Source organism: Rhinolophus ferrumequinum, chromosome 21 (assembly GCF_004115265.2).
Source record: "Rhinolophus ferrumequinum isolate MPI-CBG mRhiFer1 chromosome 21, mRhiFer1_v1.p, whole genome shotgun sequence".
In the NCBI taxonomy this organism is placed as follows: domain Eukaryota; kingdom Metazoa; phylum Chordata; class Mammalia; order Chiroptera; family Rhinolophidae; genus Rhinolophus; species Rhinolophus ferrumequinum.
Window position 1 is genome coordinate 8,974,063 of NC_046304.1, and position 25,695 is coordinate 8,999,757.

Consider the following 25,695-nt stretch of genomic DNA (forward strand, 5'->3'; position numbering starts at 1 on the left):
TTGTGGATCCCGTGCCTTTCCTCCCACCTTAAGTAAAAATATGTAGTACCCACCTCATTAGAGCTACAGTTAGTCGTGAGGATGTGCCCATGAACTAGGAATGCATGCTTGTGTCTCCTTCCATTATGCAGTGGAAACATGCACGGAACATCGTGTTGTCCCCCAACAGCCTCTTGTTGTCCCCTCAGGGAAAACATATGAGCTGGAGATATCCATGGCAACTCCTCCAGAGAAGGAACAGAAGTGTTTGTATCTATTCTAAATCCTTATGATTCCACCACTGGTTCATCACCACTGCCTCATCTAAGAATTGACTTTCTCCTTCATGTCAAAGAATCAACTGCCAGGGTTTCTAAACTCCGGACCTGAGCTAGGAATTTTCTGCCTTCATATCCATCAGTCACTGCTTCCCAATCATAGCCTCAGATCTAAAATTCACCCTAGCTTCTTAATGGCTCTAAGCACTAACAAATCAATTCGTCCTAAACTTCTCACATCAGGCTGATTCTGTCGGACCAATTTTATAGGCAGGAGAGTAAGTGGGAACCTGGCTTTGAATTCTGTGATGAATGATGCAAAAGCAAAGCTGGAGAAACACCCTTAGAAGCTCTGAATCCCCATCCCCTATCAAATGCCTATTAAAAAAAAAAAAAACAACCCCTAGATCATCCTCATCAAATTATTTATAGGTGACAACAAATATTTCTAATTATATCCATTCACGGCCACAGTCAGTGAATATTGTGCAAAGAGATTGCCAAAAAAAGGTTTTGCCAAGTAGTTTCCCAGATAGGACAGCTGAGGTGCCTGCTGTGTTGGCAGAATGGTCTCTATAAAAGTGGAGTGGCGATGTCTCTGTCCTGCCCTTCCTCAAAATTCTTTAAGGTATGTATACGTGGAAGAACACTTGGCTAGTTTTACATTCCTGATAATTATTATTCACTTAAGGGAGATGGCTATTGTTTCCCAAATTTTAATTTTTCTTTCCAACATTCCTAAGAATGATATTGTGCACATAGTTACTATGATTTTGTGATTAAATGAGAAAAATAAGATAAAAGAATATGCATTCCCCTGTTTGTTTTTTCTTTCAACAGTAGTTGTCTGCTTTGAGCCTGCCATCTTCTCCATCTGGTAACACAAGAGGTAAGAGTAATCTATTATTACACTCTAAAGAACAAAGACATCTCTAAATTGCCATGTCTTAAAAAGCTACCATGTTATTTCTTAATTCAGTATTGGGAATAAGATACAAGGAGCAGCTGCTCTTTACACATGGCTTTTCATAAAATTTTGACTTTTGAGATCATTTAAGCACACAAAATTTAATGATTCCTCTTTTACATGTTGTTGGAACTTCCAAAAGAATGCAATGATTGCATGCAATATTTAATGTGAACTACTACTGCAACTTAACCAATAAGGATATATCAGAAAGGTGGAGTGGTAATATCAACAATATGTGATCTGGAAGTCAAAATTTCTAGATGCCAAGCCAGGCTTTTCACTGACTCTAGTTTCCTGGGTCAAGCCAGTTGACATTTATGCATCTTGAAATAGTGTGTTGCAGTGGAATTAACACTGACCCTGGACTTAGGAGAACAGGGTTCATGTCCGAGCACCACCACTTACACCTCTGTGACACTGAATGACCCTGCCACTCTCCTTAGTTGAAGGAGCCTTAGTTTCCTCATCAGTAAAATGAGGAGGCTGTGTTCTAGGTGACTGCTAGGGTCCCTCCAGCTCTTGCCATCTCTGATGTAAGTCGGGGGTTTCCAAGGACTCCTCTCATAGAACAAAAACATTTAAAGGACCTCACACAATTCCACATGTTGGGACCTATACTTTCTGTATTAAGAATATATATAATGATGAAAACCTATATCTATTTAATAATTATTTCATATGAGTTTATATTTAATATATCAGCTTATTCATTTAGAAAAGAACAGCACACACTGTGTGGGAATGTTGCTTGTTGTACTTGAGGCAATTATCACCGTGCAAGTGGATTCAAGGACTTGCCGTAACAAGCCTAAGGATCCTTGGGGACTTGTGACCCACAGCAAGGAAACAAGTGATTTCAGACATGAGATGGGAAGGATAACACCCTTTCTGTTTTGTGGACACACTGTATATAGTAGCCGTTTCTACATGATAGTGTGTTGTTAATTCAAAGTTGCCTGATGTAAAAACAAACACAGAAACAAAAAATAATGTAATTGAATTACATTTCTCCTTTGAAGGAAAAAAAAAAACCCTAATATTAAATTCTAACATCTGTCCCCTGAAAATGTCTAAAAGACTTTTACAAGTAGGAACTACATTGATTTCAGAGATACAGTATACAGCAAATTCCATATTTAACATTATGTAAGTTGAGAGGAAGTTTAATGTTGATGCTAAAAGACCAAGATTCCTGGAAAGCCTATAAACGGTGGAGGCAGTTGTCATTGGCAACCCAGACACAGTTTTCCACAAACCAGCCCCTCTGCTGCTCCACAAAGATCACCTTGTTTAACCCTGGTCACTCATCCTCTCCTTGCCATCAGGGCAAGAGGACTTACTTTCTCACAATTAATTTCTCAGTGGGAAAAAAATTAAGTTTATTTTGGCTTGAAACTTTATACTGGCTATCCATTTCAGAAGAAATTTTTAGAGGATTGGTATTTTTAAGATGAGAGGAGGAGGGAAGGAAGAAGGGATGGAGAGAGAGAAAGAGACCTACAACAATGAGAATCATAAAAATGATTGGTATGTTACAATCCAGCTGAAAACAAAAGTATAGACTAAAATATACAATCACTACAAAAATTTTACTAAACATTCATTTTTTTCTCCAAGAAACTTTTAAAGTTATGTTTCATTTAGACAATATCTCTGACTCTCACAATTTAAGAACTGATAAAACATACTTAATTTCGACTTAGGACAAAGTCATTTGTTAGATTTTCAGTTTTTATTGTACTTATTTTTCCCTTTATTTACCTAACACTTGTCAGTTAACTGGGAATTTATTTGTGCTAATTAGATGTTTTCAACCTGGACTATGTCCTCACAGAACAGATGTACCTTTTCATACATCCAATTTTAATAATTTTTATGTCTTGTTTATACATCCAACTTTAATAATTTGGGGCAGGAGGAAAATTTGCCTAAATATTTGAGTTTTTAAAGTAGGTCCATTTAGATTGTAAAGCCACTTTTGACAGTTATTTTCCATTTCTTTGTATCATCACTATGTCAAAAAGTGGGGGTGATGTAGAAAAAAGAAAAGAAAAGCAAGCAGAAAAAGAAAAGATTCTAGATACACTTGGGGCATTACAAATGTTGCTGACTGAAACGTCAATTCCTCCACGTTTCTTAGCTCATAGAGAAGATACAATGGAGGCTTTAAAATGCCAGAAAAATTAAGCTCCTAATATGAGGCTTTCGAAGCAATGATGTACTCTTTCAGAAACTTTACATGGTGTACAGGAGTGAGGCATAAAAGCAAGGGTGAGGAAGTCAACATGGCCAATCCAATAAAGCACGTTAATGTGAAAGCGACAGGAGACTGTCCACCCACACCCTGGGTCACCGTCCAGCTCTGTTTCTTCCCTCTAGGTCCACCTGGTGCTGTGTTGCCATCCCTAACCCGCAGCCATGAGTAGCGACGCAGAGATGGCTATTTTTGGGGAGGCTGCTCCTTACCTCCGGAAGCCTGAAAAGGAGCGCATTGAGGCCCAAAACAAGCCCTTTGATGCCAAGAACTCTGTCTTTGTGGTGGACCCTAAGGAATCCTACGTGAAAGCGACAGTGCAGAGCAGGGAAGCGGGGAAGGTGACAGCCAAGACTGAAGGTGGAGCTGTGAGTAAAAAAAAAAAAAGGAGGGGGAGGCATAATCGACCCTTTAACCCTTTTCTACTACTTAGTTGATACACACGGGCTTCTCCTTTTCTTAACAGACTGTCACAGTTAAGGACGATCAAGTCTTCTCCATGAACCCTCCCAAATATGACAAGATCGAGGACATGGCCATGATGACCCATCTCCACGAGCCCGCCGTGCTGTACAACCTCAAAGAGCGTTACGCAGCCTGGATGATCTACGTGAGCGCCCCCTTGGACGTCACTTTTCCATAACTCCCAGTACTCTGTTAGCTAAAACAAACTAGACTTTATTTGCAGACTTTGCTACTGCAGTGTTATCTCAAGACCCATCATTTGGTTAGTGTTGTAAATCCTGATGTATTTGAAAATATGTATTTGGAAAGCCATCTACCTAATCCTGAGTTAGCTGAAAAACTGAAGCCACAGTGGGTGTTAGAGGGAGGCCGCAAATGAATGAAACCATTAAGCCTTATGAGAACTAATGTAGTACTTAGGTCCCTCTCTCCATAATTCCAAGGCAGATTAATGAGGTGATTACTGATTGAGCAACCATGTCATTTCCTACAGACCTACTCAGGCCTCTTCTGTGTCACCGTCAACCCCTACAAGTGGCTGCCTGTGTACAACCCCGAGGTGGTGTCTGCCTATCGAGGCAAAAAGCGCCAGGAGGCCCCGCCCCACATCTTCTCCATCTCTGACAACGCCTATCAGTTCATGCTGACTGGTGAGTGAGTCCACAGTTACAATTTTTATAGCCACTTATAAAATATTTGTATATTGATAACACAGAAGACATAGGGACAGTATTTGGAGAATAAAATGTTCAGCACGAACATAATAACAGAACTAATAAAATTAGGGAAATATATTTAGAATGAAATGCACCAGTTCCAAAACTATAAGGAACTTTGCTTAGATTTCTATGCTAAAATCCAAATTAATTAATGCAAATTACAGCTCAAAATCAACTAAATGTAGGCATCAACTATGCATTTTAAATATAGCTAACATATCATCTCTCCTAAAAAGTAAACTTTGAAATCTCATAGTGATAAGTTACCACAATTACTATATAAAACTTTGGTTTGGACATTATTAACATGATGACAGCAGTTTGAACTATGAACTAGGACATGAAACTATTATTCATCCATCTGCTATTGATAGTTTATTCTCATGGATAATATGGTGAAATAATGCATTACATATTCTATCACTCTAAAGGTATTGGGAGTTTAGCACACTGATTAATTAGCACATCTTTTTGTTTTTACTTAATTACTTATTTTTAAAAAGTATCTTGTGAAGAAAGCAAAGCACCAATTGATACAGTTATAATTTTTGTGTGAGTGGGGGCTTTTAAAAGACAATTTTGAGTTTACAAGACCTGTGGTAAACTATGTGCTAAGTGTTTTTTTTTTAAAAAACATTATCTTCAGCTTCAGTTTCTCATTCACAGATCGTGAGAACCAGTCGATCCTGATTACGTATGTACATTTCACGTCGTCTTTTCTGTTGAGTTTTGATCCTTGTAATGGTTACTACTACAGCCTTAGATTTTGACTTTTTCTTCTGTCTGGACTTGACAGTGGGGAATCTGGGGCAGGGAAGACTGTGAACACCAAGCGTGTCATCCAGTACTTTGCAACAATTGCAGTCACTGGAGAGAAGAAGAAGGAGGAACCTGGTAAAATGCAGGTGAGTCTGACAGCCAGAGTCAGCATCAAGACTGCCAGGGCTCTCAGGAAGTCTGGAGGCCCAGATGTGAGGACGACTCTTGCCTTTGCAGGGGACTCTGGAAGACCAGATCATCAGCGCCAACCCCCTCCTGGAGGCCTTTGGCAACGCCAAGACCGTGAGGAATGACAACTCCTCTCGCTTTGTAAGTCTCTTGGTCTTCCCTTCCATGCGAGAATCAGCACTGCCTCTTCTGTAGCAATATCTTTTCTGTCTATTTGTTCCATAACTAGAGAAATAGTGTCTGCCTTTTAATATGTACAATAAGTCCTCCTTTGCCTCTTTAAGGGTAAATTCATCAGGATCCATTTTGGCACCACAGGCAAACTGGCTTCTGCAGATATTGAAACATGTAAGTAATAATAAATATTAGTGAGTGAGAATCTTTTTCTTTGGAGTACATATTAAAAATCTTGTTCTTATCTATGTTGTGTGAACTTTCCAAACACCTCATTTTCCACTGGGGCCTTTTCTTTTAATCTCACTTTCTAGATCTGCTAGAAAAGTCCCGAGTCACTTTCCAACTAAAGGCTGAGAGAAGCTACCACATATTTTATCAAATTATGTCCAACAAAAAACCAGAGCTGATTGGTAAGAAATAGCTTCGATTGATTTCTACCAAGAAACAATAACAGCCCATCTAAGAAGTCCCTCTGAAGTGTTTTTGATGACTAAAGTAACTCTGTCTGTATTTACTCTTTTCCATGTGTTCAGAACTGCTCCTGATCAGCACCAACCCATACGACTTTGCCTTTGTCAGTCAAGGTGAGATCACAGTCCCCAGCATTGATGACCAGGAAGAGCTGATGGCCACAGATGTAAGTAACAGATCTTTTCCTGTACACAACACTCTCCTCTATTAGAGTGGATAATCAGAAAGACTATAAATAGGCAATCCTATCTTTCAGGCTTTCCTAACCCCTGGAATGAAATTACAAGATATTGCAATGCAACCCTTCCCCACACACACACATGTATTAGATACTTTAAATGTCTGTAATAAATGTTAGGTCTCTGTCATTCCTTGGATAATTGACTTTTTTTCTTATCTCATCAGTCATTTTTGGCCAATTTTTGTACTCCAATAGCGATGCTTCCCTTTCACTTTATGCCAGAGTCTACATCCAAGAATCTGAGAAAGAGCTGTAATATTTTTACATTTTTTTGTAATAGAATATGAAATTCCCACAGTTCCTCTATAATTGAATGTGAATACGAACTTTCTTTTGAATATACCTCCCTGGGCTAATAATATAACCCTCTCCTGCCTATGCAGCATAAGAAGAAATGGATTGTCCACCTGAAAAATACTCTTTTGGGGACTCCATGAAGCCTTTACATTTATTTTTGAAACTATAGATTCTCTCCCCCTCCTCTTTTTTAAATTTTTTAAATTAAATTTATTGGGGTGACATTGGTTAGTAGAATTATATAGGTTTCAAGTGTACATTTCTATAATACGTCATCTATATATTGCACTGTGTTCAGAGTCAGTTCTTCCATCACCATATATTTGACCCCCTTTTCTCTCTTTTATCACCCCTTCTCCCCCTTACCCTCTGTAACCACTAAACTGTTTTCTATATCTATGAGTTTTTGCTTGTTTGTTTATCTTGTTTGTTTGTTGCTTTAGTTTTCTATCTCGCATATGAGTGAAATCATATGGGTCTCGATTTTTTTCTGACTTATTTCGCTTAGTACTTGGATAGGAGACCCCCTCCTCTTTTTTTTAAGGATTATTACTCTGGTTTATTTTCTTTATACACCTTTTGCATTTTCTTTTGAGTTTCTGAATAGTCAATCTTTGATTATTTTTAACTTTAATACCAGTGGGAATATCTCAATATTCCCAAGATAGGATTGAAACTTGCTTGCAAATACACTTTTAAAGCATTATTTTCAAGAAGTCTACAAACTAGTTGTGTGCCTTTATCTTATAAATATCAGCTCTTACTCTCTATAACTTATTACTATATTCATATGTCCAAACATGGTACGGAGTTGAGAAATGCTCCTAGTGACAGAGGTTAGACAAATGTAGCAGTCTTGCTTTAGGACTTCTGTAATAATGTCTAGGTTCTGTAAATAGGTAGTCAGAGAGCAGAACTGAGTGGCAATAATCTGAGGAAAGCGTCTTAGGGGACAAACGTGGTAAATAACCATACCTTCTTCTACCTTCTCTGATGCCTGCCCCCACTGCATAAGCCTTTTCAAAGCTTAACATGGGCAGCTATGGAGATAATCAAAATCTGACAGAGAAAAAAGATGCAAAAGTATTTCAATAAAAGGAGAAAGGTCTTTCCACAAATACCTCTTACCTACATGAATAATTGCCAGGTAAAGTTCCCTGCCGGGAGTCTCATGCTCAGCTGAGCTGTGATCTGATGTCAGAGAGGCATGTGGAGAAAAACTCAGGCCACTGCTGTTGTCCTCACATCCTCTCCCCAATTGCATCCTTCATGCCAATGAGTGTGGGAAGGTAGACTTTGATGATGTGTTGGGTTAGGACAACATAGGAGAAGGAGGAGCAAACAGAGATTTGTGAGGCTGGAGGAAAGAGCAAGGAAACCCATGAGACAATAAGTATGTGTGGGAAGGCCAGGCTAATGTGGAGAAATGATGAAAGCACTGGCTTTGGTATCCAAAACCATGGCCCCGAGTCCTGGCCGAGTGAGTGTGGACAAGTCATCTAACATGTTTACTGTCCACATGACTCAACTTTTACTGTCTAAATACCTCTTGGTGTTGCTACGTGGGGCAAAATGGTGATGAATATGAGTGCCTTTTGAAAATGACAAAGTGTTAGTCAAATATAAGACAATGCATGATGAGGGAAAAAGTAGAGAGGAGCATCTTGAGGCTTTCATGGCGATAATTGTGAGGTGAGTTAAATCCAACTCTTCCCACAGACTGCTGTGGACATCCTGGGTTTCAGCTCTGAGGAAAAGGGGGCCATTTACAAGCTGACAGGAGCTGTGATGCATTATGGGAACATGAAATTCAAGCAAAAGCAAAGGGAAGAGCAAGCTGAGCCAGATGGCACTGAAGGTACCACACCCTGTGGATATTTTTCAATTAACAGAATTGACATCATCAGTTCCTCAAAGGCACGGACCATGATTTTACTTTCTTTGACTTATTGAATGACAGGAAACAGTATCAAGGGAAAGAAATGACACACACACTCACTGCCTGGTGTTTTACATGACTGAGCAGATTTGTGGAGATATGATTTCTGTCCATGCTATTCTTCATTGGCTTATTGCAAGCTAGTATTTGCTATGTGATTAAAACGTTTTTTATTCCAGTGAATAAATTGTGTGCTCACGTGCACTGTGGGGAAAAAAAAAACAGATCTGAATTTTCCTATCACTATTTATCTAGATTAGAGTTTCTCGTATCGTTATTATCTGTGGTCCACTTTAGCTGTGTTTCAAATATCACACAGAGCATCAATTCCCCAAGTCTCAAATTATCATTTTTTAAAAAATGACTGAAATTAGCAATGCTTTTGAAGCAATATTAGCAAATGAGTTGATTTTGCCACATTTGTACATACTACTCTTTGAGCAAAACTTTTTTCCTGTGTCATTGTCATTCACACCTTAAATTGTGTAAGCCATGATCGGTTTCACCATTCTTACCTTGTTCATACAGTTGCCGACAAGGCAGCCTACCTCCAGGGCCTGAACTCTGCTGACCTGCTCAAAGCCCTCTGCTACCCCAGGGTCAAGGTCGGCAACGAGTACGTCACCAAAGGCCAGACTGTGCAGCAGGTAAAGTTGACTTAACACCCTCTGATTCATTTGAACCACAGGAGACTCAAGGGTCCATCACTGTCTTCAATCCAAAAACTAAACTACCATTGTTCTTGAAGGTGACCAACTCGGTGGGCGCTCTGGCCAAAGCCATCTATGAGAAGATGTTCCTGTGGATGGTCACCCGTATCAACCAGCAGCTGGACACCAAGCAGCCCCGGCAGTACTTCATCGGGGTCTTGGACATCGCTGGCTTTGAGATCTTTGATGTGAGTTAATAGAAATTTTGTAGCAGGAAAGTTTACAGATCTTGCTGCTGCTGTCAATATTGGAAAACTAACTAGACACATGAAAGAAGACTAAGTTATTTAGAGCATTCAAAAGTATCTTTACAAAAGTACAAAATGGAATTTGTGCTAAAGAAGGGTCTTTGAAGAGATACGAAAACTACTAAATAGGTATAAATAGGAAAAGAGAGTTTTAGTCTTTCAAGTCTAGAAGTCTCAAAAATGGTCCATGAAAGGTTAAAATAGTCAACATCTATCCTGGATCCAAGCAGATGAGTATAGAAGCACTTCCTTAAATTACTCTGAATATTTAAAAGATGTCCTCATTTAATAGCATTTTGCCTCATATGCGAGATTTCATGCAGTTACATGGAAAGCAAAGCACTGAGAGTCAATTCTCCCTTGTTTAGAATTATTTCATATATTAAGAAAACAATCTGAGCCTTCATAATTCAATAAACCAAAATGCCTTAAATTCAGAAGGAGATATTAGTAGTATACAAGTATTAAGTATACAAATACTTAAGTTATGAGTAATTTCTAATGTTTATATTTTCTCTAGTTCAACAGCCTGGAGCAGCTGTGCATCAACTTCACCAACGAGAAACTGCAACAGTTTTTCAACCACCACATGTTCGTTCTGGAGCAGGAGGAGTACAAGAAGGAAGGCATTGAGTGGGAGTTCATCGACTTCGGGATGGACCTGGCTGCCTGCATCGAGCTCATCGAGAAGGTCTGTTTGACTTTTCAAGCCTTCAAAACATGAAAAACAAATAGTCCACCTTCCTATGTTTAACTGCACTCCCAATTTTCAAAGAGCAAGCAGTGATGTCTTATGACATACTTGTGTACTCCAGTCAGTTGTGAGGTGCATCACAAGTGATCTGTTCTTAACGAAGAAAGTAATTTGTAGAAAAATGATTACAGCACACACACACATACACAGTCACGTTTATCCCTCACTGTTATTTTCCTTCACTGTTATTCCTACATGATTTCATGCACATATGAGAAAGAAATGAAATCACAGCTAGCCTTCTGCGTATTTTAATTAACTCTGGTGAACTCATGATGGTGTATTGTGTATATATCATCGTTCATGTGTGTTAAGGCAGGATATGTCAAGACATCTTAAAGGTTGGAAGGTTAACTCTTCAATTGTTACAGTCATTAAAACTATGATGACTACTGAGTAAACTAATAATGACTACTAAATAAACACCGAACCTCTCTATAACCTTACCTGGAAATGAGTCCTGACTTCTGCATTACCAAGAGGGTAAAGCAATAGTTATATCAGTTCTGAAGATGTCAAAACTCATCAAACAATCATTAAACACCTTCAAAAATGTAGTGGAAACTCATCATGTACCTGTTGATATCAATAAGGCATCTCTGTGAATCCTACCATAAGCAGTGGAAAAAGCAAATGCAACGGCCCTGGAGGAAAGCTTCAAAAACTAATGTCAAAATTCATAAAAATATGCGAGATGAGAGCGTAAAAGCAGACTAGGTGTGCCCAGTTGGAGAGAAAGATATTTTAATTCGATGATATAATATCTCTACTATTCTTCAAAACCATACAGTCCTCAAAAAAAGCCATTTCTGGTTTTTTGTAGTATTTCAGTTTCTGGAACACTGAAAATAGTTGGGGGAAGATAATTTGTGACTGAAGCAAAATCATCAGTGTAGAATTTTCTACCAGGCTTTCATATCAAATTTGACACTGAAAAGAGTCAATCTGCTTACAAAGCAAAATCAAATTAGCATCACTTAACTCCACAGTGGTGAATATAGCTTCAAGTACAAAGAGTTTTAATGCTACAACATAATACGAAATTTTCTACTGGGAATGGATCATTTCTAGTCATTATTCATAATCTGTCTTCTCTTTATATTTTTGTCATGTCTAGATTTGCAGTGAAGGAAGTTACCCTGTCAGTAGGAAAGAAAGTATTTAGATATATACACTTATGGAATAAAGAATTCAGCTTTCAAATGGTAGCTTTGGAATTGAATTTTGTACTCTGCACACAAAGTTTGTCAAGTGGCACAGATGGGCTTCTTTTTTTTTAATTGAGTTTTCTAGTTAACATATTTCCCATATGTGCTTGGTACATGATTGCTTCACACTTCAGTAGTAGAGAATAGGCTATAAAGTAGTATCATGCCTATTTAATTTCTTATCATTCCAAGTCTTCTTTTGGAACATGATATTTTCAGGTTTCCACCAGGTACATAAATTATTGGAGCATATTTTTCTGAGGGACTCATCATTGTCCCATTTTACCTATTCTTAGCCTATGGGCATCTTCTCCATCCTGGAAGAGGAGTGCATGTTCCCCAAGGCCACAGACACCTCCTTCAAGAACAAGCTGTATGAACAGCACCTGGGCAAGTCCAACAATTTCCAGAAGCCCAAGCCTGCCAAAGGCAAGGCTGAGGCCCACTTCTCGCTGGTGCATTATGCGGGCACCGTGGATTACAACATCGCCGGCTGGCTTGACAAGAACAAGGACCCCCTGAACGAGACCGTGCTTGGGCTGTATCAGAAGTCTTCAATGAAGACTCTGGCTCTCCTCTTCGCTGGGGGATCAGCTGCTGAAGGTCATTTTTAATATCATGAATATATTCCTCGAGTCACAAACCAGAAATATACTATTTATCAGAGACAGATATAATTATAGCAAGACCTAACATGAAAATACCGGCCAATATGGATCTAATGAAATGAAGTATATTTAATAAGTGTGCTACCGTCTTACGATCATAGACTTTCGGAACTAAAATTGACCCCTATAGATCATTTAGTCTACGGTTTCCTTTCACCAGTAAAGAAACAGAGACTCAGAGAGCCCAAGTGACTTGCTCAGTATCATACAGCTCATTTCTACCATATTAATAGTATTGATTCCTTCAAGGATCCCGCTAAGTTGGAGATGAGGAAATTGTTTGTCAGGGCACTAGTGCTTGAGAAATTGAAGTTCTGTTCTTTTACGTTTCCTAAGATCAGTAATAGTACAAGTAATAGCATAAAAATACAGACAAATAGGAGACAGGACTTCCCTGCAAGTCAGCAGAGGCTCCCCTACCTGACACCAAGCAGGCAACTTTGCCTGTTCTCTGGCGGATGTGTGCACTAAGGAGGCACCACGACTCAGTCTCCTGGGCACTTCCTCCAGGGGAATAGACTTTGCTGATTTGGGTTAGAGGAGTCCCATCCCTTCCCCAAGTATACTCTTTTCATACACAGTTCTTCCGTTGTTGGTGTTGTTTTTCTGAATGCTTATAGTGTGAGCCAATGCATATATTTTCCAAATCTAGAGTTGAAGGAGGAGAGATATGGAAAGACGAATAGGAACGATAACATGACTGAGTGCAAATTTAAATTCCCAAAGGAATTTTGGCAGCCCTGATGTCTATGGCTAGTACTTAAAAAAGCTGTTGCAAATCATTTTAATTATTTTATTTTATTTTGCAGAAAGTGGTGGTGGTGGAAAGAAAGGTGCCAAGAAGAAGGGTTCTTCTTTCCAGACAGTGTCAGCTCTTTTCAGGGTACAGTATATTCTTGAATTCCAAAGGATTGCTTATGTGAAAACAATTAAGTTATCATAACTGTACAAGAACTTTTAAAGAAATCTATGGTGAAGCTGAAAAAAGTACTTATGCACTAAAAAAAATCTGAAAAATATCTTGGGAAAAATTTAACAAGAAGCGGACCCACAGTGCGTCTCTTCACATCAAACCTGATGATAAATGAACCGTATCCTCTCTAAGCCCCAAATCTAAAATATCTGGCATTAAATAAATTTCACATGAAATCAAACCCTCTCTTAAAAGCAACCACTGGTTTCAGTTACATCTATTTTGTATGACCAAAGTCTCTATACAAATTTTCGCTGATTGGCAGTGATTGAGAAAAATAAACTGAAGTTGACTGTTTTGTGTAACCCATAATTTTCTAGCTATACTTCATGTATATGCTTTCTCTTGGCTATCATTATTTGTTCTTCATTGAGACAGCTCATTAAAACATGAAATGGGAGCACATTAACCACAGGTCATTCATTGACAGGGACTCTCAAGTCGATGGAACTAGAAACTATTTTCAAATTTTTCATATGGTTTTATAGGAGAATTTAAATAAGCTGATGACCAACTTGAAGAGCACTCACCCCCACTTTGTACGCTGTCTCATTCCCAATGAAACTAAAACCCCTGGTAAGATATTTCCGATACCCAAATAAGACTTCAATGTGACTTTTCATTAGACTTTTATGCAGAAAACATGTCTCCTTTTTAGGGGCCATGGAGCATGAACTTGTTCTGCACCAGCTGAGGTGCAACGGTGTGCTGGAAGGTATCCGTATCTGCAGGAAGGGCTTCCCCAGCAGAATCCTCTATGCAGACTTCAAACAGAGGTTTGTGTCTCATTATTTATTCCTTTCCATTTGCTAGTCTACATCAACATTGCCATATCACTCAAATATTTTTCAACTTTTCCTTGAACACTGAAATGCAATTATTTAAAATGTGATCATAAAAGAAAGGAGTCTTGGTTTATATTATCATAAATTTTTCATCATATCTTTGCAAGTTCTATACAAAGCACTGATCGATTATTTTTATGCATTTTTCCCCAAAAAATCAATCTATAATTTTGTCAATGATAGCTACCAAGAGTTCCACCTTTTTTTAATTCAGTGAAGAAAAACCACACTTTAATATCCTTTTTATTCTGACAGATACAAGGTTCTAAATGCAAGTGCTATCCCAGAGGGTCAGTTCATTGACAGCAAGAAGGCCTCTGAGAAACTTCTAGGGTCTATTGACATTGACCACACCCAGTACAAATTCGGTCATACCAAGGTACTAACAACGTAAATTGCTATCCATCATAATTTCATCCCCTTTGGACTTTCTCATGAATGGAAATAATGTATTAAATTGGTTCTTTGGCAAGGTTTTCTTTAAAGCTGGCCTGTTGGGAACTCTAGAGGAGATGCGAGATGAAAAGCTGGCCCAACTCATCACACGCACTCAAGCCATGTGCAGAGGGTTCCTGATGAGGGTGGAGTTCAGGAAGATGATGGAGAGGAGGTAAGGGACCAAGTACAAGTCCGCTTCCACTTTCACAGTTGAATCCAATGCATTCATTACTTTTGTTGAGGGATGGTCACTTCCCACATTCTTTTTCATTTGCATCTTTTTTTCTTTCTTACAGAGAGTCCATCTTCTGCATCCAGTACAATGTCCGTGCTTTCATGAATGTGAAGCACTGGCCCTGGATGAAGCTGTATTTCAAGATCAAGCCCCTCCTCAAGAGTGCGGAGACAGAGAAGGAGATGGCCAACATGAAGGAAGAATTTGAGAAAACCAAAGAAGATCTGGCTAAATCGGAGGCAAAAAGGAAAGAACTTGAAGAGAAAATGGTATCTCTGATGCAAGAGAAAAATGACTTACAGCTTCAAGTTCAATCTGTGAGTATTAAATATTGTGGCGTTTAGCCATATCTTACATCATCCAAACACTATCTGACTTGATATGAGAATTTTTTAAATTTAAGGTTTATAAATAAATGGTTTCCACTGAAACATTTGTTGTAATTGTTTGCCTTTCAAAAATACTAAGACTCAGACCTAAAGAAGCGATAGATGCAAAGTCACAAATTATGCTGCATATGTCCATATGTACATTCATACATCATTTGGTTGTCAGTGAGCAAAGTAATAAAAATATCCATAGACATTTTCCTTTCTTTATAGAACCGTCTCTTGGATTAGAATGTTCTCTTCTTGGTAAATATTTTTTGCATAAAATAGAAGTTACGTTTTCTTTATTGGGACAGAAAATGGAAGAAAGCTGAGTCTTAGCATAAATAAGTGACTTTTCCAAAGTAGCAAAGGTGCAAATTTTGCCAAAAGGCTCATTTTCCTGATTTACCTTTCCATGCATGGATATTTGTAGATCTGTTATTATATTTAATCAGTAGATTGAAATTACTAACATTTTGTCCTTTTGATTTTAAAAGTTGGCAAGTTAGTTGGCATATGTGTTGACCAAACTGGTTCAGTCATTGAGGTTTCCACCTTTTAATGAATTTTGTGTATTTGCAGATAGAGCTTAGACAAATGAAAATATTTAATTTCTCCCTTTAGGAAGCAGAAGGTTTGGCTGATGCAGAGGAAAGATGTGACCAGCTGATCAAAACCAAAATCCAGCTCGAAGCCAAGATCAAAGAACTGACTGAGAGAGCTGAGGATGAGGAAGAGATCAATGCTGAACTGACAGCCAAGAAGAGGAAACTGGAGGACGAATGTTCAGAACTGAAGAAAGACATCGATGACCTTGAGCTGACACTAGCCAAGGTTGAAAAGGAAAAGCATGCCACAGAGAACAAGGTACAAATCATGACTCCTTTTAGAATATTTACAAGTGCTAGCTTATTACTGAAGTATTTTAATTGAAAGTTTATCTTAAAATTATTGAATATGAAAGGAAAGTACCGTCATAATTATGTCATCTTTTTAGTCTTTACAATTTCTATTTGCCTTGACCTTTATCTCCCATAGGTTTTAGCCACATGTGCCTGAGTTAGCTTGTAGTTTCCCTTTTCCATCAGGCTGACGTTGCTCTAAGATTATTACCATGTTTTTCATCAAGATGACAGGATGTCATTAACATTCCTGATATTTGTCCAAATCTAAAGGTGAAAAACCTCACAGAAGAGATGGCAAGCCTAGATGAGACCATAGCTAAGCTGACCAAGGAGAAGAAGGCCCTCCAAGAGGCCCACCAGCAGACCCTGGATGACCTGCAGGCAGAAGAGGACAAAGTCAACACACTGACCAAAGCTAAAACCAAGCTGGAGCAGCAAGTGGATGACGTAAGTGTGAAAAACACAGTGTTTCCCCTTAAGAGGAAATAAACAACTGGAGCATGCAACCATAAGTGATGCTCATTCACTTTTAGCTGCTGTTGGAAGTAATAATTAATGTTTTCAGGCTATTTGGAGTATCTTTTTCAATTGTCCTGTGTATCTTTGAAAGCTACTAATATAGAGTCCAGTGTTTAAGAACTGAAGTAAATAAAACGCATTATAAATTTAGCTTGAAGGATCTCTGGAACAAGAAAAGAAACTTCGCATGGATTTAGAAAGAGCCAAGAGAAAACTGGAGGGTGACCTAAAATTGGCCCAAGAATCCACAATGGATGTAGAAAACGACAAACAGCAGCTTGATGAGAAACTCAAAAAGTGAGTATGATATAATTCAATTGTAACCTGCTTATTATCTGTCATTTCAGATGAAATATACGCTTTAAAGATCTCTAAAATATTACTTTATGGAATATGTAAAAAAAATGGTATCTTTCACTATTTTATTTAATGAAAATAGTAGATTATTGACTTGTAAAACCTGTACTGCTCATTTCTTCAACACCAGCAGTATAAAGACATTCGATTATAGCCAGAAAAGAAGACTGTTGAGAGAATTGACTAACGTGTGAGCTAACGTGATGCTCTTCTAACAGGAAAGAGTTTGAAATGAGCAATCTGCAAAGCAAGATTGAAGATGAACAGGCCCTTGCGATGCAGCTACAGAAGAAGATCAAGGAGTTACAGGTAAGTATATGACATCCACCTTCTCTGGGCATTACAGGAAGCAAGGATGCCATGTATTCATGTTAATATTGCTATGTCACCCTCAGGCCCGCACTGAGGAGCTTGAGGAGGAAATCGAGGCCGAGCGGGCCTCTCGGGCCAAAGCAGAGAAGCAGCGCTCTGACCTCTCCCGGGAACTGGAGGAGATCAGCGAGCGGCTGGAAGAAGCCGGCGGGGCAACTTCAGCCCAGATTGAGATGAACAAGAAGAGGGAGGCTGAGTTCCAGAAAATGCGCAGGGACCTGGAGGAGGCCACCCTGCAGCACGAAGCCACCGCGGCCACCCTGAGGAAGAAGCACGCGGACAGCGTTGCTGAGCTCGGGGAGCAGATAGACAACCTGCAGAGGGTCAAGCAGAAGCTGGAGAAGGAGAAGAGCGAGATGAAGATGGAGATCGATGACCTCGCTAGCAACATGGAGACTGTCTCCAAAGCCAAGGTCTTTCTTGTCCCCTTTTCATCTTTATTTGCAACAATTCAAAACGATCAAATTTATATACGACTACATCTAATCCAACTGTACAAACTTAAGATGTTATCTCAAATATTAAGATTATTTCTAATAGACATCACTATATTGATTGAACCATTTTGGTTTTCACATCTTATTTGTAGAAATCACTTTAAACTTTGCCACTAACATCGTGAGAGAATGTAAATACAGGAAAAACATAAACTAAGTACCTAAAAACCACACTCTACATGATGCAGAATCTAAGTGATGCTTATGCTTCGCAATCATTTCCAATATCATTTTTACAATAATTTATTTATTAATTCAGACAAAATTATGTACCTCTACATCCAAGGCATGTGTAGGGCTTTGAGGTAGATAGAAAAGTAAATAAAATGGAACTCCTTTCCACAAGTTCTCACAGCTCTCCAAATCCCCGACTTATGAATCGAAATGTCTCATTTTTTCTGTTTGTGCTTCTCACCACAGGGAAACTTTGAGAAAATGTGCCGCACACTAGAGGACCAGCTTAATGAAATGAAAACAAAGGAAGAGGAACAACAACGCTTAATAAATGAACTGTCAGCCCAGAGGGCACGTTTACATACAGAATCAGGTCAGTAAATAAATACGACCAGCCTGTGGAGAGGTGAAGAATGAAAGGCAAGCCTCCACCTGTGTATACCTGTCAAACACAAATTACTTCTTGAGCCACATATACCCTTTTACCATTGATTTGTTATTCTTTCATCTTTTTATTGTGAGATGGTAAAAAGAATGATTTATAAGCTATCATTGGGGGGGGGGAGGAATCAAGCTCCCTGAGCAGAGGAAATTTTTGTTGCCTCACCATTACTCAAAAAAACCCAAACCCTAAAATACCAAAGAAAACGGACACATTTTTGAAAGAGCAGGAAAACACCTTCTCAACAGCCTCAAAGCTCTTGAGTTAGTCTTTCCATTATATGAAATAAGAGGTCTAACATTATTTAATTCTTTCAATTATTCTTCACCTAGACAACAGAACAAAATCACTCATGTTTTGTCTTTCACAGGTGAATTTTCACGACAGCTAGATGAGAAAGAATCTATGGTTTCTCAGCTATCCCGAGGCAAACAAGCATTTACACAACAGATTGAGGAATTAAAGAGGCAGCTAGAGGAGGAATCTAAGGTGAGAATTCTCCAGTTGATATTTTTAACCACTTGAATTTTGCATCAAGAAGACACTATTGAACTTCACACAGAGAATATCGATGATCAGAACATAAACTGACATTGCACACTTTTTGGTTGGTTCAGGCCAAGAACGCCCTGGCCCACGCCCTGCAGTCCGCCCGCCATGACTGTGACCTGCTGCGGGAACAGTATGAGGAGGAGCAGGAAGCCAAGGCCGAGCTGCAGCGGGCAATGTCCAAGGCCAACAGCGAGGTTGCCCAGTGGAGGACCAAATACGAGACGGACGCCATCCAGCGCACAGAGGAGCTGGAGGAGGCCAAGTACGGGCTCTTAGTGGGGAGGGGTCAGAAAGAAGTAAACGTTTAAAAACAGCAAAGGAAAAATGAAAGAAAGAGAATATTCCAGACGTGGAGACAGGGGAAGGATTGCAGAGTGGTGGATTCCACCGTATTCTCCTTCTTAAATCTAGTGCATGTCCATGGAGCGTGGGCCAAGAACAGCACTCTTTCCCCATTCTGATCCACTACAAAAGGATCTTAATTTTATTTTCACCAAAATGAGTTAATAATTATCAGCATACCCTTTATGAATTAAGTAGAATTAATTTCCTTTAATATAAAGAAAAATGGAGACATTGAGACTACCTGCTACATTATTATGAACATTATAATTAACAGTAATTAGTTTATCCCCTGGAGTATTGGAAATTCAGAATAAGACTCTCATACTCTGTCATTATTTAACTAACCACCAGAAAAATGAACTTCTTCACTAATAACACACAGTTTGTGGAATAAAACTCATGGGAGTTACACATAGAAGGAAGATAACCATTATGTCCCCAGTGAAGGAAGTTCTCTAAATTTGATTTAACTTAGTAGTTGTTAGAACTAGACAGAATGAGAGATTTTAGCAGGGGGACTATTCTAGATTAGAGTGTGGGTTGGGAGAGGGCGCGAATTAGGTGCAGTAAAATTGGAGGATATTTGGGAAGTGTAATAATGGAATAATATTTATTGTCTGGGCTGACTAAACCCAGAAAGTTACTGGTTAATTGTATGATCTTGAACATGTTACTCTGGGCCAGTTTCCTCCTTTGTAAAGAGGACAATACAAGAAAATGTTTAAGGATCCTATTCAATGCTAACGTTCTTTGATGAAGTGACTTTTGTTCATGGTTGTCACATCTTCCTCATCCCCATATCCTCACATTTCTCAGTCAGCTAAATCTTTCCCCACCTCTCCACCTCCTTCCCTTCCTCCATCACCACACATACAAACAAATGGCCTCGTAAATATATCTGACAACCCCTGAGATAAAGATAAAAATTCACTAGGGAAAACAGAATTCTAGAAGAGAGAAAGTGGGTGCTGAGAAGACATTTTAGAAAACCTTAACTTATAGACATAGGAGCAAAGAATCTTGGGAAAAAATATGTTTTCTTAGTCAGCAGATTTATAAAGTTGACTGCAGTAACTTTGATTCTGTTCTTAGTCACTCACACTGACCAACTTTTCAGGAAGAAGCTGGCCCAGCGTCTGCAGGATGCTGAGGAACATGTGGAAGCTGTGAATTCCAAATGTGCTTCTCTAGAAAAGACCAAGCAGCGGCTCCAGAATGAAGTGGAGGACCTCATGATTGATGTGGAGAGATCTAATGCTGCCTGCGCGGCTCTTGATAAGAAACAAAGGAACTTTGACAAGGTAGACCACAGTGATCAGCTTCCTACGGGGAAATTGGAGTGATTCTAGGTTACAGAGACTTAGTTCCGATGTATTTCCAGGTCCTATCAGAATGGAAACAGAAGTATGAGGAAACTCAGGCTGAACTTGAGGCCTCCCAGAAGGAGTCCCGGTCTCTCAGCACTGAGCTGTTCAAGGTGAAGAATGCCTACGAGGAATCTCTAGATCACCTTGAAACCTTAAAGCGAGAGAATAAGAACTTACAGCGTGAGTCTTTGTAATCATTCTATTTCAAAAATGGCAGGGAAGTATCTTTTCAATGTTTCATTTCTCTCAACTGAATTTGGTATTTTATTATTAAACTATAGAGGAGATTTCTGACCTAACCGAGCAAATTGCAGAGGGAGGAAAGCATATCCATGAATTGGAGAAAATAAAGAAACAAATAGATCAAGAGAAGAGTGAATTACAGGCTGCCCTAGAGGAAGCAGAGGTACATGTTTTGTTTGCTCACCTGTGCATTATAAGTAAGTTGAAAAATTAATAGCAACTGAGATGAATCATGTTGCAAACCTTTAGGGGATAACTCATATGATTCAGTGAGAAATACTGACTTGTACCTTGGGAATGAAGAAGTAATAGGCTGAATTAAGATGTATGAAAATTTGTGAATTTTTTTAATGCCTCTTGAAATTATCATAATGTACTAAAAAAAAAAAGTTCTTTGAACTTTATGCTCAAGTAAACCTAAATGTTTCTTTTTCTAAAGGCGTCTCTGGAACATGAAGAAGGCAAAATCCTTCGCATCCAACTTGAGTTAAATCAGGTGAAATCTGAGATTGACCGGAAAATTGCTGAAAAAGATGAAGAAATTGATCAGCTAAAGAGGAACCATCTCAGAGTTGTGGAATCAATGCAGAGCACCCTAGATGCTGAGATCAGGAGCAGGAATGATGCCCTGAGGATCAAGAAGAAGATGGAGGGAGACCTTAATGAAATGGAAATTCAGCTGAACCATGCCAACCGTCAGGCTGCGGAGGCAATAAAGAATCTTAGAAACACACAAGGAATACTGAAGGTACATTGGGATAAACACACATGGTGTCATACAGTCTGAGTATGATCGGTAACTCAAATGTCACTATTTTAGGAGGACCAAATGCCATACATCATCTAAATAATATGGTGATCAGTTGAAATTTTTATGTACACAGCTAAAGAAGAGCTTAATTCTGGAAAGCACAGGATAGAGTTTACTTTGTCATCTGAAGAGAAGACAAAGTAGTGAGGGGTGAGGAGACAGAGGAAGTGATGAGGGAGTTTTGTTACATGCCACTGCATAAATCACTTCATTTATCTGGACTTCATTTGTTTAAAATACACAAAATAACACCATTAGACTAGCTGATCTCTAAGGATAATTTCCTGATCCAAAATTTTATAGCTTAAGCCATAGTATTTTCCTATGATTCGGGATCTAAAATAAAATAACATCATGTTCTTTTGAGCAGGACTACCCTAGGCTACAAAAGATTTGTAATTAAAGGGACTTGCAGATTTTTCCTGTCTAATCATACTCTAAGATATTAATTTAAGATCAATGTGTGTACATGATGGTAGATTTGTATTTGCTTTAATTGGAACATAAGCAGGAGTTTATTTTCTTTCTGTGTAGGACACTCAGCTACATTTGGATGATGCCATCAGAACCCAAGATGACCTTAAGGAACAACTGGCAATGGTTGAGCGCAGAGCTAACCTGATGCAGGCTGAGATTGAAGAGCTAAGGGCATCCCTGGAACAGACTGAGAGAAGCAGGAAGGTGGCAGAGCAAGAGCTGCTGGATGCTAGTGAGCGTGTGCAACTATTGCACACCCAGGTGAGATTCAGGACTATGGATGAGCAAATGTACTCCCTGAAGCTGAAGATAACTTGAGAGGATAAGCTTGTTTGTATAGTAAGGAGTGGTCTTGGCAAGAGTCCCTTCCTGGAATTCTGGAAAATGTACATCAATAAGTACATACTGGGTCCTAGCTTGTTCGCAAGTATACTTATGGGCAAGTATACTTATGTTGATTTGAAATAATTTTGAGTTCTAGAAAATTTGCAAAAAGCACAGAAGACCCCCTACTAATCACCATATATACAAGATAGGTGGCCATTTTTTCTTGCAACTCTAAACTGCATTAGATAGCAAATAAAATAAAGAAAGAATAAACCACCATGTATGCACATAAAGCTAACTTTATGGGATATAAAAAGAAGCTGTTAAGTTCAAACTCATGGAGGTGATCATTACTGCTAGCCATCATTTGTTGTTTCTAATGGATGGATTCGTTACATAAAAGGTGGTCTATCCTCACAATAGCTCATATTGTAGTACGCGTTTATTTCCAAAGAAAGATATTCACAATATAGAAAGTAAAAAAAGCAACTTAAAAATAATATATAAATCATGATATTTTTTGTTAAAAATATCTAGGAAACATCCAGAAGGATAAACAAAAGGGTTATCAGTGGTTATTTCTGGGTAGTAAGAGTACAATAACTATTCTTTGTCTCTTTTTTTGCTAATTTGTATGTTCTACTATTACAATAAACATCATTATTGTATACTTTTAAAAGTTACAATATAAGTAAATAGCCATCACAGAAATGTTAAAATCACATACTATAAATAATTTTATATCCAAATTAAAATACAACATTTTTGTTACTCAGTATTAGTACCCTTGAATAGATTGAATATTTCAAATACTATCACTTTTCCAAAACATAAGAGATTCTTGGATCATTTTTGTACCATTAATGATGCTATTCTTAAAATATATACTTAAATATATACTTTATACTTAAAACATAGAGCCAACAAATATGAATGAACACCTAAAAATTAACCATCAATTATTCATGAGCTGTGTGGTGCTACACAGTACAGCACTTTAAATTTTTTCTTGGGGAAGGGGTAGTGCTTTATGCTTATAAGTAGCCACTGATAATTTTCAAATATCTTTGATATCAAAAATTGAATTCTACCTGGAAGAATTCCCGAGAATTTTTACTAATAGACATATGAGTAGAAAGAAGAGTAGGCATAAACATAAAATCAACTTTTGATTTGGTTTTTATTCTGAACATTTCTTAGATAAATAGTTTATGCCTATATACACTAATAAAATTGATCATGTAAATATTCATAATTAAATGTGCTTTTCTCCTTTTTTATTAATTTGAAACAGAACACCAGCCTGATCAACACCAAGAAGAAGCTGGAGACAGACATCTCCCAAATCCAGGGAGAGATGGAGGACATTGTCCAGGAAGCTCGCAACGCAGAAGAGAAAGCCAAGAAGGCCATCACTGACGTGAGCACGATGAGCGCTTGTTTACTGATACAGGGATGCTACCCACCATTACCACGTTTCCTTATTATCTTGATTTATTTGCCAATCAGGCGGCCATGATGGCGGAGGAGCTGAAGAAGGAGCAGGACACCAGTGCCCACCTGGAGCGGATGAAGAAGAACCTGGAGCAGACGGTGAAGGACCTGCAGCACCGTCTGGATGAGGCTGAGCAGCTGGCGCTGAAGGGCGGGAAGAAGCAGATCCAGAAACTGGAGGCCAGGGTGGGTCTCCATCACTTCATTCGATTCCCAGACTGTCTATGCAGCTAGTTAGAGCCAATTGTTAAACACCTTTATTGTCTTCCAGGTAAGGGAGCTTGAAAATGAGGTTGAAAATGAACAGAAGCGCAATGTTGAGACGGTGAAGGGTCTTCGCAAACATGAGAGAAGAGTGAAGGAACTCACTTACCAGGTGACCAGCCTTTCCATGTTTTCCCAATTTTATTTTCAAGAAAAGAAAAAAAAATGAGTTGTTTTCAAATATTGACACTATTTATTTGCTACCTTTTTCATTTCAGACTGAGGAGGACCGCAAGAATGTTCTCAGACTACAGGACTTGGTGGACAAACTACAAACCAAAGTTAAAGCGTATAAGAGACAAGCCGAAGAGGCTGTGAGTATCTTGAAAGGTTCAGGAGCAAGTCCAGGTTTTGTGGAGCTTCAAGGTTATAGAATTTAAGAGGCTTTTTTTAAAATTGGGAGTACAAAATTAGGTATGAAAATGAGTATTTATTTTTGAGAAGGAGAAAATTTTACCATGAATTACTAGAGCCTTAGAGATTCAGGTTCATTTCTTCTGAGACCTCTTTAAGCAATTTTCCAGACTTGTTAACACAGAAATGCTTTCTCGTTACAATGCAATTCTCTCCCTATCTAGATAGAACACTCTACAACTCCCATCTGGGGGTTCTATATTCCCAGCCCTCATAAGGGCTATGCAAATGAGGGCTCTGAAGTTTAGGTTTTGTTTAACTTCATGATAAATGCATCTCAGGACATTTCTTTTTCATTTGGCTGCAGTTATGTTTCTTATCCTGTTAATTCTGAAACCTTTCTTAAGGTTCTCTGTAGCCAATACTACTACTGTGCCTACTTTTTAAAGTTTGTGTCACAAAAACAAGACTGATTCAGATTCCTGCTATGTTGCCCTTCCAGTGGTCATTGTAGCATCTTAAGTTTGCCAGGAAGGAAGTTAAGAGAAAGATTGGGCAGGGGGTTGTAAGCTCACTCATTCATTGAGGTGAGTATGTGGGTACATCACCCAACAACAGAAACTTTTTGCTTTCTCATTCATGAAGCAAATCCTGTAGCTACTTCTAGTAACACAGGCACTAAGAATCAGAAAACATCAAATGTTCTTATACTCTCAAATGCATTGCTTTCCTCAGGAGGAACAATCCAACATCAATCTCGCCAAGTTCCGCAAGATCCAGCACGAGCTGGAAGAGGCTGAGGAGCGGGCTGACATCGCCGAGTCCCAGGTCAACAAGCTGCGGGTGAAGAGCCGGGAGGTTCACACAAAAATCATAAGTGAAGAGTAATTCATTCTAATGCTGAAAGGTGACCAAAGAAATGCGCAAAATGTGAAGTTCTTGGTCACTGTCACTTGTCACTGTAATATCAAGGAAATAAAATCTGCAGATAATCTTGCAATCTAAAA

General features: G+C 38.7%; 1 protein-coding gene across 2 annotated transcripts; it reads left to right on the forward strand.

The window, feature by feature from the left end:
• The first annotated feature begins 804 nt into the window (after positions 1-804).
• On the forward strand, positions 805-25,695 carry LOC117013847 (myosin-4). Of its 2 annotated transcripts, none has more exons than XM_033091361.1 (40): positions 805-885; positions 1,098-1,146; positions 3,607-3,849; positions 3,948-4,091; positions 4,440-4,596; positions 5,332-5,359; positions 5,462-5,570; positions 5,662-5,754; positions 5,898-5,961; positions 6,102-6,200; positions 6,324-6,427; positions 8,519-8,657; positions 9,267-9,385; positions 9,487-9,636; positions 10,217-10,387; positions 11,955-12,261; positions 13,136-13,209; positions 13,788-13,875; positions 13,958-14,075; positions 14,400-14,523; positions 14,618-14,754; positions 14,879-15,134; positions 15,813-16,055; positions 16,364-16,540; positions 16,764-16,909; positions 17,188-17,278; positions 17,365-17,754; positions 18,259-18,385; positions 18,825-18,943; positions 19,072-19,268; positions 20,469-20,652; positions 20,733-20,898; positions 21,000-21,124; positions 21,401-21,709; positions 22,307-22,510; positions 23,871-23,996; positions 24,086-24,256; positions 24,342-24,446; positions 24,553-24,648; positions 25,424-25,695. In XM_033091361.1, the coding sequence occupies exons 3-40, from the start codon at positions 3,646-3,648 to the stop codon at positions 25,574-25,576; spliced, it is 5,814 nt and encodes a 1,937-aa protein (XP_032947252.1). In that variant the 5' UTR covers positions 805-885; positions 1,098-1,146; positions 3,607-3,645; the 3' UTR covers positions 25,577-25,695. The 2 variants fall into 2 exon arrangements, with proteins under 2 accessions (XP_032947252.1, XP_032947253.1); XM_033091362.1 differs by having other exon boundaries at positions 862-885; positions 1,101-1,146.

Bases quoted from the DNA above. Each gene is read 5' to 3' on its own strand.
- LOC117013847 (XM_033091361.1), top strand. From the start codon at position 3,646: ATGAGTAGCGACGCAGAGATGGCTATTTTTGGGGAGGCTGCTCCTTAC. The intron at 5,962-6,101 runs GTAAGTAATAAT...CTCACTTTCTAG, and splicing joins TTCTGCAGATATTGAAACAT to ATCTGCTAGAAAAGTCCCGA. The intron at 6,428-8,518 runs GTAAGTAACAGA...CTCTTCCCACAG, and splicing joins AAGAGCTGATGGCCACAGAT to ACTGCTGTGGACATCCTGGG.